At 43.6% G+C, this 13,060-nt stretch overlaps 1 protein-coding gene across 3 annotated transcripts in view; it reads left to right on the top strand.

The window, feature by feature from the left end:
• Positions 1-311: 311 nt before the first annotated feature.
• Positions 312-13,060, top strand: part of RNF38 (ring finger protein 38) — a 293,223-nt gene continuing 280,474 nt past the window's right edge. The window contains exon 1 of one of the 3 annotated variants that reach the window (XM_075825543.1): positions 312-1,428. In XM_075825543.1, coding sequence (XP_075681658.1) covers positions 729-1,428 — 700 coding nt within the window. In that variant the 5' untranslated portion in view covers positions 312-728. The remainder of the gene's footprint in view (positions 1,429-13,060) is intronic. The other 2 variants (XM_075825544.1, XM_075825545.1) reach the window with 2 other exon arrangements.

Genomic DNA, 13,060 nt, shown 5'->3' with positions numbered 1-13,060 from the left:
GTGCCAATTGAAGTCGGAAAATGAAAATGATATTGCTTTTATTACATTTCTCTTTTGTCTAGAAGGACAAAATAAAGTTTCCCCAACCAGAAAATGTGTCAGCTGAGAGTAGAGAAAATCAGATAAGGGAGGAGGTGGTCAGCTCGGGACTGGGAAGCTGCTAGGGGGGCAAGGAATGTGGCTGGCACAGAAGTGAAATCATATAAGACACAAACAGCACAACGCTGAGGGAGATACTTCCATTTCTCCAATGCTGGTGACATCATAGAGACAAGAACTCCCTGGGAACAAGTCACACAGAAGGGGGAATCCTCAGGAGGGAAGGGGAGGGAAGGAGAGAGAGAGGACAACACGGAACCAAGTGCTGGATATGTAGTAGCTCTGCCTTTCTAGACCAGAGAGGCGGATCAGCTCCTTCCCTCTCCAAGCACAGAGTTGGGAGGAGGGGGTATTGTGTGGATGGAGTGTCAGTCCTCTCACTGCTTTCTGGTGGATGTTGGGAGTCTAAGGGAACATAACGCCACTCCGGGGTCTGCACTTGGGGTGCTGCTGTTATTCCTGGTCTCATGCTTGGAATGGAGTAACACTTCCTTGTGTTCTTTCCACCACGGAGCACCCTGGAGGGGGAAACCTGGAACTTCTATGTGTCTCTGGTGTGTGGTTTGCCTGGATCTGCGTTACTCTCTGCTGGTCTTGAAACTGGCATTATTCCGTCCACCTTGGAGGTGATGCCAATTGCCTCCGGCTCAGGACAACCCTCCACTCAGGACTCCAGCTGCTTTACCCACTGTCATCCGGCAGACAGGCTACGGGACCCCAAGCAGCAGCAGCCAGTGAGAGGCGGTGACAGCGGGGGTGGTGGTGGGCTGTTGTCTTACCCGATCTGCCTCAATCCCAGCCAGGCTGACACAGGGGCCGCGGCTGCAGCAGCCACCAGCAGAGAAGCTGGGCTCAGCAGCAGATTGCTTGCCTCCTCCTCCCCACAGCACCCACTTCTTGTGCAGGTCACCCCATCTTTCTCTTCCCCTTCCTCCTTTTTCCAGACTCTGTCCTTGTCTTCCTCTCCCCCCTCATCTCCTCTACCTCCTAGTGCTCCTTCCTTCCTGCTCCCAGCTTTTCTGGAACCCCCAAGGACTAGATCCAGATCTCGATCTGGATTCATCATGAACCAACAACAACAGCAGTTGCATGGCATGCCTGGGGTACCCCACTTTCACCACCACCACCACCAGCTCCAGACACCACCTCAGCCTCATCTTATCTCAACTGCCCTGCGTGGGCTAGGCATGGACAGAAATGATAACAACCCCCCAGAGGGAGCAAGACCACCCCACAGCCCGCCAGTAGTAGCGAGGAGGAGGGGTAACAGCCCGACCACCAATGAACACCACCTTCATCATTACCACCACCACATGAGACCTCCACCAGGTAGGAGCGCATCTTACTGCATAGTTCTCACATATGTCACTGATGTGTTTACAAAAGTTTACACCCTCACAGACAGTGAGAACAGGTTATAACAAAATCTGTTCAAGGTCCTTATTATTGTTACCACCACTGTAAAAATAATATGTCCTTTAAACATTGAACCCAAGAGCATTAACCCTTGTCTTATCTCTTCTCATTATAACAACTGTTTCTTACACCACGTTCTGAAGAAACGTGAGTTTGTGTTTTTTTTAACCTGATATGGTCTAGGAGGAAATTAACTTATGGATCTAGATTTGTAATGCGTGTTGGAAATGAAAGAGTTAATTCATGGTAAAACTGGATATAAAAAGACTGTTAATTACGGTCATGGGTTCTCAGGAACTTATTGTGTGACGGCAAAAACAAAGTAGTAAAATTTCAAGGACGCAATATCGGACTTAAAATGATAAAGCGGATTATGTACGATCAGGACGGTTGTGCAGCTGAATGGGTTAAGGCAGTAGCAATGGCTCAGTTCTCCATTCCCTCCTGTCATACTGAACCAGGGGTGGGAAGCAACTTGGAAGGATATTACTGCTGCTATATGTTCATCACATGTAATAATTCTTTGTAAGTTCTATGTGCGTAGGACACAGTGACTGCTGATGTGACCCCGGTTGATCCACATGATGATATACATGGAGCTGTATATGTCTACTGCATAGCAAATGAAACAAAATCACTCAGGTCATACCCTAGGTCATGCTTGATCAGACTTAAGGGGGCTTCACACAGGACGATTATCGGGCAGACGAGCATTCATAGAACGCTCGTTGTCGATAATTGCCCTGTGTAAACAGGGGAATGATCAGTAGATGAACGAGCAAACACTGGATCATCTGCTGGTCGTATGGTTTAAAAAAAGTAAAATATCGTTGTCGGCAGCACATCTCCCTGTGTAAACAGGGAGACGCGCTGCCGACATTATAATAATGGATGGGGACGTGCGATCGGAGTAACGACTGCTGGACTCTATCCATAGCTCCGTGTGACAGGAGCAAACGGGCGACTATCAATGATGTCTCAATGATCGGCGCTCGCTGCATCGGTAAAGGGGCCTTTAAAGCAGCCATACATGTAAATATAATGTATTTGTTTAAATCAGCGACTTATATCACTTGGCGATCATTCACACATCAGTTATCTTCAGTGTGCTATCCGTTTTTTTTTGTTTTTTTTAAACGGATAGCACACTGACCTATTCATTTCTATGGGGTCATGCACAAATTAGTTTTTTGTTTTGTTTTGCGGATGCGTTGTGCCCGAGCCACAAAACTCAGAGCAGGTCCTATTCCTGTCAGCTTTTGCGAATCAGTCTCGCACATTCTATTTAATGGTCTGTTTAAAAAAACAAAAAAACAAAGCCACCCGAGTGCGGTACGTGTTTTGCGGACGTATAAAAGGTCACAGATGTGTGCATGAGGCCTATTCAATATGACCCCTAATGTTCCAATAGAAGTCCATAAAGATGTGAATGCTTATTTATGTTCTATTACTTATATAGCGCAGTACAGGGCTTGTCAACCCTCGCATCACTCTTTGTCCCCAATGGGGCTCACAATCTCATTTCCCTATATCAGACACAGGAGGGACAATCTCTTAGGAAGCCAATTAACCTATCAGTATTTTTGTATGGGGTTATGCCGGAGTCCCAGGAAACCCCATGCAGATTTTGCCTTTGGTCGGATTCCGACTCAGGACCCTACAAGGCACTGAACCACCTTACCTTTAATTATAAGGACATCTGTACCTGGCAGAAAAATGTAGTAGATCGGTTAAATGGGGCGTAATTTAAAAGGCACGCCCCCGTCTTCTGTCATAAGGATATTGATTGGGTTGCAATAATTAGGGAATGGCTTGTTTTTTTTAATGCAATTATATCAGTAAACTGCCTTAATAATGGTAACTCACTGTATTAAGATGGGCTAGACTACTGATACTGTGTGCTTCAAATTTTGGAAATGTCTCCACGGGTGCTATAAAAATAATTCAAGACTCTGCCTATCTATAGCAATCATTGTCTAATTTTGAGCGAGTAGAAATTTTTTGTTGCAATCTTAAAGGAACTTTACTCTGTCAGTGAAAATAAATAAGTATTTGAAACTATATATGTATTCCTTTTTTCAAGAATGGGCCAGAGAGTCGTGCTGCAAAAGAAAAAAAAAAGAAAATCTGATTTATCGAATGGATACGCTTAATACGTCCTTAAAGAAGCGCTCACAGCAGAAAGGTTCTGGGCCTTTCCGTTTGTAATTGAGGTGGCCTAAATGATACTGCGGTTAGAAAACGCACCTATGGCTTATCTTGTCGTTTCGGCCTCCATTACGGTCTTTCGTTCAGTCACATGACTTTTTCTGACTGCATCTTACAGAGCCTGCTGTGTGTACAGGAAATCTGTTTCTATATTCGTTCCTATGTCTCATGTCATGTCTCTCACATCGAGGTTCTTACAGAAATTAATTGAGAGACTTTTACACGGGCCAATAATGTGAACGCTCGTTCCCGATCATTGCCCTGTGTAAACATGGCAACAATCACCCGATGAATGAGCAAACACTTATTCATCGAGTGATCTTCTCGTTTATGCAGCAGGAAATATTATCTTTGTCGGCAGCATATCTCCCCCCCCCCCTACGTACGACGTAATGGAAATGCATGGGGACGAGCGATTGTAATAATAATCGTCTATCTCCATACCTTAATGATCAAAACTCCTTGCGAGAGGAACAAACGAGTGCCGATCAACGAGCTGTTCCGTTGATCGGCACTCCTTTTCATGGCCCATATCGGGCCGTGTAATGGGACTTTAACTTGCTGTCCACAGAGCAGGCACTGTAAGGGTATGTTCACACACACTAATTACGGACGTAATTCGGGTGTTTTTGCCCCGAATTACGTCCGAAAAATGCGGCTTGAAAGCGTTGACAAACATCTGCCCATTGAAAGCAATGGGCTGACGTTTGTCTGTTCAAACGAGGCGTATATTTACGTGACGCTGTCAAATGACGGCGCGTAAATAGACGCCCGCGTCAAAGAAGTGACCTGTCACTTCTTGGGGTGTAATTGGAGCCGTTATTCATTGACTCCAATGAAAAGCAGCGCCAATTACGTCCGTAATGGACGCGGCGTTCAAGCGCCTGCACATGCCGTTACGGCTGAAATTACGGGGATGTTTTCTCCTGAAAACATCCCCGTAATTTCAGCCGTTACGGACGCTGCCGTGTGAACATACCCTCAGATTCAGTTAGCCAGCGCAGAGGTCACATGCCCAAAGGTAGCCCAGAATGGAGGCTGAAACTACAGGATAAAGCCATTGGTGAGTTTTCTAATCACAGTATCGTTTATGCCACTTCTATTACAAGCATTGAGCCCAAAACATTTTTGAGGTGAGTGATTGTTTTACCTCTTGGCGCCACAGCCATTTTTTTCATTTTTCAATTCGCGCCTTCCTAGAGCTATGTTTTTTATTTTTCAGTCAATGGAGTGGTGTGAAGGCTTATTTTTGTGCGAGAGGAGTTATAGTTTCTATTGGCACTATTTAAAGTACCATATAATGTAGTGGGAAACTCAAAAACATTTTTATTTGTGGGGTGGAATTGGAAAAAACTGCGACGACTCCATTTTTTTGGTCAGAGATTTGTTTTTACGTCTCTCAATGTGTGGTAAAAAGACAACTTAACTTCTGCTGGTCAATAAGATTACGGCGATACCAATTTATATCGTTTTTGTTTTTTTAATGATTTACTACTTTTACAAAGAAAAATCTATTTGGTAAAAAAAAGTGTCTTCTGTTGCCGAATTCTGAAAGCCATAACTTTTTTTTAATTTTTCATCGATTGAGTAGTGTGAGGGCTTATGTTTTTTTGTGGGACGAGTTGTAGTTTTTACTGGTATTTTTTGGTACATACAACTTTTTGATCACTGTTTATGAATTTATTTATTTATTTAGAGCTAAGGTGACCAAAAAACTGCGATTCCGGCGCTTTAATTTTTTTATGGCTTTCTCTGTGTGAGTTAAATAATGTTATATTGTAGTAGTTTGGACTTTTACGGATGTGGCGATACCAATTATTTTATTTATTTTTTACATTACATTAGCGGAAAAATGGGAAAAGGGTTTTTGTTTTTTCTAACTTTTATTATTTATTTTTAATTTTTTGTACACTACTAAAAACTTAATTTAACCTTTTTCTAAATTTGTATTAGTCCCCCCTAGGGGATTTGAACTAATGAACTAATGTATCGCAGCGTATTGACATTTTTACACGCTCCTGTTAGTGAGAGGTGTCAGCTGTAATACAGAGCTCACAGAGAATGGAGCAGGCTCAGCCGGTGAGCCTGCTCCATACTTCAACCCCTGCACCAGGACATGCAGCGTCGTCCTGGTGCATCAAGGGGTTAAGCGCATGATCGCTTTAAAGTAGTGACTTGGATTCTAGGAAATTAAGTTTACCAGCAATCCTAAATATATCAAATGTACAAATGTACATGGCATATTAGTTTGTTCACTCGGATGTCGTTTCAGGAGATGTAAACAAGCAATGTTGTTGTCTAGAATCCAAGGTTGACATCTGTGGACGTCTTCTCTACTGGTGCTGCAGTGTTAAAGTGTCCTGTGCTAATGTGTGTAAAACACAATTTCACCGGCATACACTACATGCTGAAAAGTATGTGGGCATCACTTACAACAATGTATAGACATACGCGATCAGTCGTACTGCATGCGAATCGACTTGCAACATGGCACCGTCATAGAGCGCCACCTTTTCTACGTTAACCTGGTCAATTGTAAGTGCTGTTAGCGGGAATGTCTAGGAGCAACAATAGCTCAGCTGCGCTAGAAATCACATAGAAAGTCACGACTGGAGGCATGCCATACATAAGAAACAGCTCTCCTCCGTTTTAGCAATCTCTACCAGATCCCAAACTGCATCTAGCGGCAACAGCACAGCAGCTATTCACCTGTATCTTCATGGATTGGCTATTGATGGCCAAGCCGCTGCACAATACCAAGCGTCTGTGGGAATGGTGTAAAGCACATCATCATTAGACTCCGGAGCAGTAGAAATATGTTCTCTGACATGATGGTTCACACCACTATGTGTCCGTCTTGACTCCGGGTTTGGTGGATGCCAGAAAAACACGTCCTTCATGTGTAGCTCCACACTGTAAAATTAGGTAGAGAAATAAGAATGGACATATTTTTATCTCTCTTAAATATTAATGCTACAGTATAAAATGATATTGTAGAACATTGTATCATTACAACTTTGAAGGAAGGCAGCCCTTTCCAGTTTTAGTATGACCCAATGCACAATGTCAAGTACGTAAAGAATTAGTTGACTGAGTTTGGAGTGGGAGAACGTGACTGCTTGCACAAACCCCTGGCTTCCAGTCCTTATCACCCAACCTCAACGGTTGACCTGTTATGAAAGCAGTGGTAGAACCAACGCCATATTAGTGGCTATGGTCTTAGAATGAGATATGGAACATGCACATATGGATGTGATGTTCGGGTGTCTACATACTTGCTTTGGCCAGGCAATCTACAGAGTGAAAGGGAAGGTGTCATGATTTTTTTATTTTTTTTTATCATATTGCTTTTAATGTAATATTTTCAAAAATTGTATTAAATTGTGTTCTCATGTTTTACTTTTTAATGTTTTCTGACTTTTACTTCTCTATGGGGGCTGCCATTTTTTTTTCCATCTCTGTATGTGTCGATTAACGACACATACAGAGATGGAATACGGCACATACAACCCCGTAGTGAATGCGAACGGGAGCCGTTCAATTCGCAGTTGAGTGCGCCATATGTGTGGGAATGGCGCATGCGCCGCTCCCACACAGACCAAAACGAAGCTCGTTCGTAGAGCGAAATCCGGTGCCATTTTCATGTGGACCGGAAGCCGCTGTCGGACTGTAAGATGACGACTTCCGGCCGCAGCATCCGGCCATATGTTCAACAAAGCGAAGGCGCAAGGAAGAGGAGCGTAGACCAGCGGAGGCGGCGGCAGGAGCAGGTAATGTATGTTCGTGTGTATTATGTTATTATGTTCGTGTATTACTGTCTGCTGAGCTCTGTATCTAATCCTCCTACACTGTGCAGTCGCTCAGAAAATGGCGGCACACAGTGTAGGAGGTTTGAAGACATTCAAACCCTTCCTTCTCCTGGCACTGGCCAGAAGAAGGGAGGGGGGATTGTGTGAGGACACTAGAGGAGAGTGTGTCAACCCTAAATTTGCAGCATACATCATACCACAGTGACCATGCTGCAATTTTGGGAACTGCTCCCTCTAGTGGCCAGCACATGGAAATGTTATAAATTAGAATCTAATTTATAATATTTCCTGACTTGTGAAAAAATTTAAAAAATTAAAACAATGTGTAATCACTCAAATACTAAACGTTTAACTGAAAAAAAAAAATAATAATAATTTCTAGCGACACATTCCCTTGAAACTTGTATTTTACATTGCTAGCCCAGGATACACACATCTGAGAAGGACTGTTATATACGTCCGTGCAATGCGCGTGATTTTCACGCGCGTCGCACTGACCTATATTAGTCTATGGGGCCGTGCAGACAGTTGCATGATTTTTACGCAGCGTCAGTCCGCTGCGAAAAAGTCACGACATGTCCGTCCTTTGGGCGTTATTCGCGCATCACGCACCCATTGAAGTCAATGGGTGCGTGAAAATCACGCATGCCACACGGAAACACTTCCGTGGGACAAGCGTGATTCGCGCAACAGCTGTGAAAAAGATGAATAAAAACATGTCTGTTTCCAAACATCCAAACGGAGTGTCATAATGATGGCGGCTGCGTGAAAAGCACGCAGCCGCACATCTTACGGAGCTGTTAAGTGCCTTTTGCACACGCAAAATGGCGCGTTTTTACGCGTGCAAAACGCACACGCTCGTGTGAATCCGGCCTTAGGCAGTGGTGGCGCTTTAGCTTATGACATGTTCCCTTTAAGAAAGAGTAGCAGAATATGAATATATATATTCATACATACATACCGGTATATATGAGATGGATAGATAGATAGATATGTGAACATGTTATAATTTTGAGGAGAACAATTTTCCAGGTCCGCTATTATGGATTTGACTGTCAGTTCTTTGATCATCTTATGATATGGCATTACAGTCAAACTGTTGAATAAAAACAACACTTAGACCCCCTGCACACAGCAATGCCTATAATCACGGCAGGTGATTATGGGCACGGCCGGCCGCGGCTGTGCTCCTATACTTTATAATAGGAGCACAGGTGCATGGGTCCAAAAAATGAAAAAATAGGACATGTCCTATTTTTTTGTGGGTCACTTCCCGTAAATATACCGGAAGGTGTCTGTGGGCAATAGAAATTAATGGGTCCGTATTTTGATCAAAATTACGGCCGTGTGCATGGAGCCTTAGGTTGGGTTCCCACGTAGCGTAACCGCTGCAGAATGTCCGCAACAGAATTCTGTGCAGAAATTCTGTAGCATTTACAGTAGCAGCAAAGTAGATGAGATTTTGAAAATCTCATGCCCACACTGCGGAAAAAAATGCTGCGTAAACACTAATATATTGACCTGTGGTGCAGAATTTAATTCCGCAGCATGTCAATTTATGTTGTGTTTTTGTTGATTTTTCTGTTGCAGATTCTCCCCATTGAATTCAATGGGGATGCAAAACCCGCAACAGAAAGCCAAGTTTTGCGGCGTAATCGCAGTGATTACGACGCGAAAATCACAACTCCGGAAAAAAACATACTTACCCAGAACGCTCTCCTTCTTCCTGCAGTCCGGCCTCCTGGGATGACATTTCATCCCATGTGACTGCTGCAGCCAATCACAGGCTGCGGCGTCACATGGCCTGCAATGTCATTGTAGGAGGTCGGAGCAGATGTCAAAGGAGGGAGAAGGTAAGTATGAGCGTTTTTTTTATGTAGTGGAAATTCTGTTTGAAAAAACGCACCATCGGGTGGTTTGGTTTTTCGGACGGAATGTACTGCGGGTCCCAGGTTAGATATGCTGCACAGTTTTTATGCAGTGTATCCGACCCGTGAGAACCCGGCCTTATGTAGAATCATTATTAAAACTTTTTTTTGCATTGTGTAGAATGTTATTAATGTATGGCAAACTATTAGGTTTTCCAACACAAAATACAGGTTATCTTCACATTTGCGTTCTGATTTAAATATTTTATATTAAAGAAAATATTAATCTATCTCTTAATTCCAAAGTCATTCTAATATCAATAATAATCTGCAGGAGAAATGTAGGTGATATGCTATGTTTACTTTAAAAAAAAAATAGAAATTAGAAATTTATTGCTATTCATAATCTGTTTCCCATCCGCTCTAATACAATTCAATAGTTAAGACTGCTGGGCTTAAATAAACTAGAAGTGCTTCACATTTTTGTACTCCAAAATAGAAACAAAAAAAATCCCACACTACATTGGGTGCACTATCTATATCTGCTTTTTATCTAGCAATTCTTTCTTTATTTATTTTTAAGTCCTATTTTTCTTTTTTTTGTATTATTTCAACAGGATCACAACCAACCCTAAAAACACAAGTGTGAATATAGCCTAAAAGCCAAGTGCAGAAAATCAATGCAATATGGCTTTATGTTGAGATATATATATATATATATATATATATTATTTTTATCCCACTTCCTGTGGCGTTGAATATAGTCCATTGTTTCCTATAAACGGCCATTACAGGCTGTGGAGAGGCTGGCAGTAGTGTTTTAAAAAGGGATTACAGACCGGAAGTCCACAAAAATGTCTGCTCCATGATCACTACTATTAAGTGCCTTTACATACTTCTTGTATATCGTTTTAGCAGCTATTTTAGTCCAGTTTACTATTATAAACTATGACAAAGTAGCACTTAACTTAAACGCCACTGTTGAGAAAATATGACTGGGAGACACAATATGTGCGTTCCTTGCACTGCCAACACAAGACACACTCATGCAGGCAACCACATAGCAAGAACAAACATTTCAGGGCTGACATAAAGCAGAAGAAAGAAGGGAGAACTAGCCTATACATAGGACTATATCGCAGTAGTCCCTGGCAATGGCCTATTACCCTGCTGCCAGGATTAGCTCAGTAAAAGCTTTCTGCACAGCTTGCAGCCATTGCACCCAGCGAATAAGAGTCCAGTCTTCTCAGCTCTCTGACTGCTTTCCCATTACCCGGACTAGGTCACAACACCCATAACAACCATGCAGGCTGATATATAATATAACGGTCTATAGCAGCCACCGTCCAGCAGCTCTACTGATATATAACTGTCTATAGCGGCCACCGTCCAGCAGCTCTACTCATATATAACTGTCTATAGCGGCCACCGTCCAGCAGCTCTACTGATATATAACTGACTATAGCGGCCACCGTCCAGCAGCTCTACTGATATATAACTGTCTATAGCAGCCACCGTCCAGCAGCTCTACTGATATATAATTGTCTATAGCGGCCACCGTCCAGCAGCTCTACTGATATATAACTGTCTATAGCGGCCACCGTCCAGCAGCTCTACTGATATATAACTGACTATAGCGGCCACCGTCCAGCAGCTCTACTGATATATAACGGTCTATAGCAGCCACCGTCCAGCAGCTCTACTCATATATAACTGTCTATAGCAGACACCATCCAGCAGCTCTACTCATATATAACTGTCTATAGCAGCCACCGTCCAGCAGCTCTACTGATATATAACTGTCTATAGCAGCCACCGTCCAGCAGCTCTACTGATATATAACTGACTATAGCGGCCACCGTCCAGCAGCTCTACTGATATATAACGGTCTATAGCAGCCACCGTCCAGCAGCTCTACTCATATATAACTGTCTATAGCAGACACCATCCAGCAGCTCTACTCATATATAACTGTCTATAGCAGCCACCGTCCAGCAGCTCTACTGATATATAACTGTCTATAGCAGCCACCGTCCAGCAGCTCTACTGATATATAACTGTCTATAGCAGACACCGTCCAGCAGCTCTACTCATATATAACTGTCTATAGCAGCCACCGTCCAGCAGCTCTACTCATACATAACTGTCTTGACCTTCCTAAGTAGAGTCGTGTGTTAATGAACCTTCCCTTACCCATCTTATCCCTCCACCCCCACCTTTAGGAAAGACACGTGACACCGGGGTTGGATGTGAAATGGCCACAGCAGCCGTTTATTAATTTCACAGTTTTATCAAGACAATTTAAATCCGAAACATTCGGATAACTAGTTAGGAATCCACCAGAGAATTCCTCCTAATAATTCACATGACCCAACATGGGTCAGAATCGTACATAACAATTTAACGTTAACATTAACCCGAGCAGAGGAAGTCCTTGAAGCCCCTTCAGATGTTCCTTTTTAAGAACACACCGAATTAGCCATCTGCAAACCACCAATTACCTCCAGCCGTAAACCAGCTCGGAAGCACCGTTCACCTCTGCAGATGGCTCCAACCACTAGAAGTCCACTTCAAGGGGATAACACCCGATGAAGCCCTCAAGTGATATACCGACCACTAGAAGTCCACTTCAAAGGGATAACACCCGATGAAGCCTTCAAGTGATATACCTTCTACCAGAAGACCACTTCAAAGGGATAACACCCGATGAAGTCTTCAACCATGTACCTTTTTTGGGGGACGCATACCCCCGATGCGACCCCCCCACCATTTTGTACTGACTGGCCTCAAGGACTCCCCCCGCCAGCTGCCATGACAACAGAACCTACTCCGGGAAAAAAGGAAAAACATGTTAAATAAGCACACAAAACAAAGACAACACTCATAAACGGACGTACATAAAGACCCACAGGGGTAACAAACAAAGGGCGGGAGGGTGGGAGCTTGTCTCTCCCTGTGTTACTCCTCCCGCTGCTTCCGGCTCAATGCCGCAAACAGCGGGAAGCTCAGCAACGGCCCCCTGACTCCTCCTTGTCCCTCCTCCACCTCCTCCTAACTCTCCCTCCAACTCTCCCTTACCTATTAACCCTTTCCCTACCAGTGAGGTCATGGAGGCTTCCCCTTAAGCCCTGCAGGCTGCGTCCAGCCTCTTCTTGACCTTCCTAAGTAGAGTCGTGTGTTAATGAACCTTCCCTTACCCATCTTATCCCTCCACCCCCACCTTTAGGAAAGACACGTGACACCGAGGTTGGATGTGAAATGGCCACAGCAGCCGTTTATTAATTTCACAGTTTTATCAAAACAATTTAAATCCGAAACATTCGGATAACTAGTTAGGAATCCACCAGAGAATTCCTCCTAATAATTCACATGACCCAACATGGGTCAGAATCGTACATAACAATTTAACGTTAACATTAACCCGAGCAGAGGAAGTCCTTGAAGCCCCTTCAGATGTTCCTTTTTAAGAACACACCGAATTAGCCATCTGCAAACCACCAATTACCTCCAGCCGTAAACCAGCTCGGAAGCACCGTTCACCTCTGCAGATGGCTCCAACCACTAGAAGTCCACTTCAAGGGGATAACACCCGATGAAGCCCTCAAGTGATATACCGACCACTAGAAGTCCACTTCAAGGGGATAACACCCGATGAAGCCC

This window comes from Rhinoderma darwinii, chromosome 1, assembly GCF_050947455.1.
Source record: "Rhinoderma darwinii isolate aRhiDar2 chromosome 1, aRhiDar2.hap1, whole genome shotgun sequence".
In the NCBI taxonomy this organism is placed as follows: domain Eukaryota; kingdom Metazoa; phylum Chordata; class Amphibia; order Anura; family Rhinodermatidae; genus Rhinoderma; species Rhinoderma darwinii.
The sequence above is the reverse complement of the archived record's forward strand: the minus strand, read 5'-3'. Positions and strand labels throughout refer to the sequence as shown.